The 2,147-nt window shown below is 37.2% G+C and overlaps 1 protein-coding gene across 1 annotated transcript; it reads right to left on the bottom strand.

Annotated features, from left to right (window-relative positions):
• Positions 1 to 486: 486 nt before the first annotated feature.
• LOC111242674 (protein ETHYLENE INSENSITIVE 3-like) lies at positions 487 to 1,142 on the bottom strand. Its single transcript, XM_022787127.1, has one exon. The coding sequence runs from the start codon at positions 1,140 to 1,142 to the stop codon at positions 579 to 581; it is 564 nt and encodes a 187-aa protein (XP_022642848.1). The 3' UTR covers positions 487 to 578.
• Positions 1,143 to 2,147: the final 1,005 nt, after the last annotated feature.

The following is a 2,147-nucleotide window of genomic DNA, read 5'->3' as shown; positions in this document are numbered from 1 at the left end:
TTCTATATCAAAGTTTGAATATGTATCTTTAGTCTATGGCTGCAGCGATTACGTTAGAAATTGTTTCTATTTAGTACACTTCTTGTTGCCCTTTCTGGTTGTGCAATCTCTCTTTAGATCTAATAGTAATACCTGCTTTTGACTCCTCCTTTGCATACGCAACAACTTAAATAGTGGCGAGCAGCTCAAGTGCACAAAAAAATTATACAGAAAAGTATGAAAATCAATGGAACAATAAAAAAATCAAATAGCTTAAATACACATAAAAACAAGTTTCTACAATGATCAATCTAGTTTAAAAAAAGATGGTTTAATACCTATTTTGGTCCCTCTTTTGGGCGGTTTGTTCAAAGCAGTCCTTCCTTTTTTAAAAAGTTCACTAAAGTCCTACTTTTTGTAAAAACTATGCAAGTTAGTCCTTTTTGCTAACGGCGTTAATTCCGCTAACGGCAGAGCAGCCAGCTGGCTATTATGTGTTAAAAAAAAATATTAATCGTGACGTAGAAATATAATAAAATTAGGGTTAAAATTAAAAATGAAATTAGGGTAATCGGGGTAATTAGGCAAATTGATTTTCGTCATATGTAATTAGGGTTCCAGATTCTCTCCTTCTCACCTCTCTCTCTAACCAAAATCGGAGGTGGGTCTCCGCACTTGCAAGGTATAGAATGATCAGCTTGGTATTTGGCTATGGCAGTTGGACCATTTCGATCGAATCTGACCTTATCCTTCCACCATTCAAGAAGATTATCAGATGCTCCTGTCACTGGTTTCCCCTTCTCGGGGATTATCCCATAAACAAATCCTTGTGCCTTGCAAACCTCCATCATCTTCAGCATGTACTTCAACATTCCATCTTGAGCCCTGGACATCTTTTTCCTCCTTGCCTGTTCTTGAGATTGTCTTTGCTTCACCGCATCAATTCCTTCCTTAGATTTACTATGCTCCTTCAATCGCTTGAGACGCATCTTGTCCTTCCACATCCTCCTTTCAAGCTCATCTACCCCAATTTCTTCATCATTGAAATCATCCTCAACTATCGCCTCTGGATCAGTTTGTCGGGCGCTGATATCCTCGTCCCCGAGGACAATAGACATCGTGTCCAAATCATTACAAAACCCCATCTCCTCAAACATCATCATGATTTTCCGAGGAAAAAATAAGGATCGAACCTGCGAGCTTCTGTTGATGGAAGTAGCAAGTTGGATTTCAAACTAACCTACAACAATTCAAGTTAACAAATTCTTATCTCTTAAAGGCCTTTGCACCTGCCAACAGTAACAAAACAAAGATCAAAGAAAACTCAAAATGGCACAGAAATCAAATACTCTCCAGATGGGTAAAATCACATCGTAAAATATGCATATATATCTCTCTCTGTTACCGCCCATCTCCTCGCTTCGTGACAATAAACAACATCAGCTGGGTCTACACTAGAATCGGAGGTGGCGAAACAGAGAGAGAGCGCGAGAAGGAGAGAATCTGGAACCCTAGAATCGAAGATGGCGATGAGCAATCTCAATCCCAATCGCAAAGAAATTCCAATTGCATATGACAAAATTCACTTTGCCTAATTACCCCAAATTACCTTAATTTCAATTTTAATTTTAACCCTAATTTTATTATATTTTCACGTCACAATTAATAATTTTTTTTAACACATAAAAGCCAGCTGGCAGCTCTGCCGTTAGCAAAATTAACGCCGTTAGCAAAAAGGACTATCTTGCACAGTTTTTGCAAAAAGTAGGACTTTAGTGAACTTTTTAAAAAAGGAAGGACCACTTTGAACAAACCCCCCCAAAAGAGGGACCAAAATAGGTATTAAACCAAAAAATATTTTCTTGACACAAGTACCTGATAATGGCGTCAAAAACTTGTTGCAGGTTTACACCAGCAGGTATACTAGGTAGTTAGTAGTATAATAAGTTTCGTAGCCAAAGAGATTTGGTAGAAAATACTATGTTTTAACTACTTTGATCGTTTAGTGTAAAGTAACAATCATTTTGGTGTGTAGAAAACATATTTGATTTTTGAAATAAGTGTTAAATGCATTGGAAACAGTTTGGATGCTAAATGAGGGACTTTTAGATGATAAAACTATGTTGGAGTTTGAATTCACCATTTTTCCGTCCCTTGAATCGGATCTA

The sequence above is a fragment of the Vigna radiata genome, chromosome 10 (genome assembly GCF_000741045.1).
Source record: "Vigna radiata var. radiata cultivar VC1973A chromosome 10, Vradiata_ver6, whole genome shotgun sequence".
Taxonomy (NCBI): domain Eukaryota; kingdom Viridiplantae; phylum Streptophyta; class Magnoliopsida; order Fabales; family Fabaceae; genus Vigna; species Vigna radiata.
The sequence above is the reverse complement of the archived record's forward strand: the minus strand, read 5'-3'. Positions and strand labels throughout refer to the sequence as shown.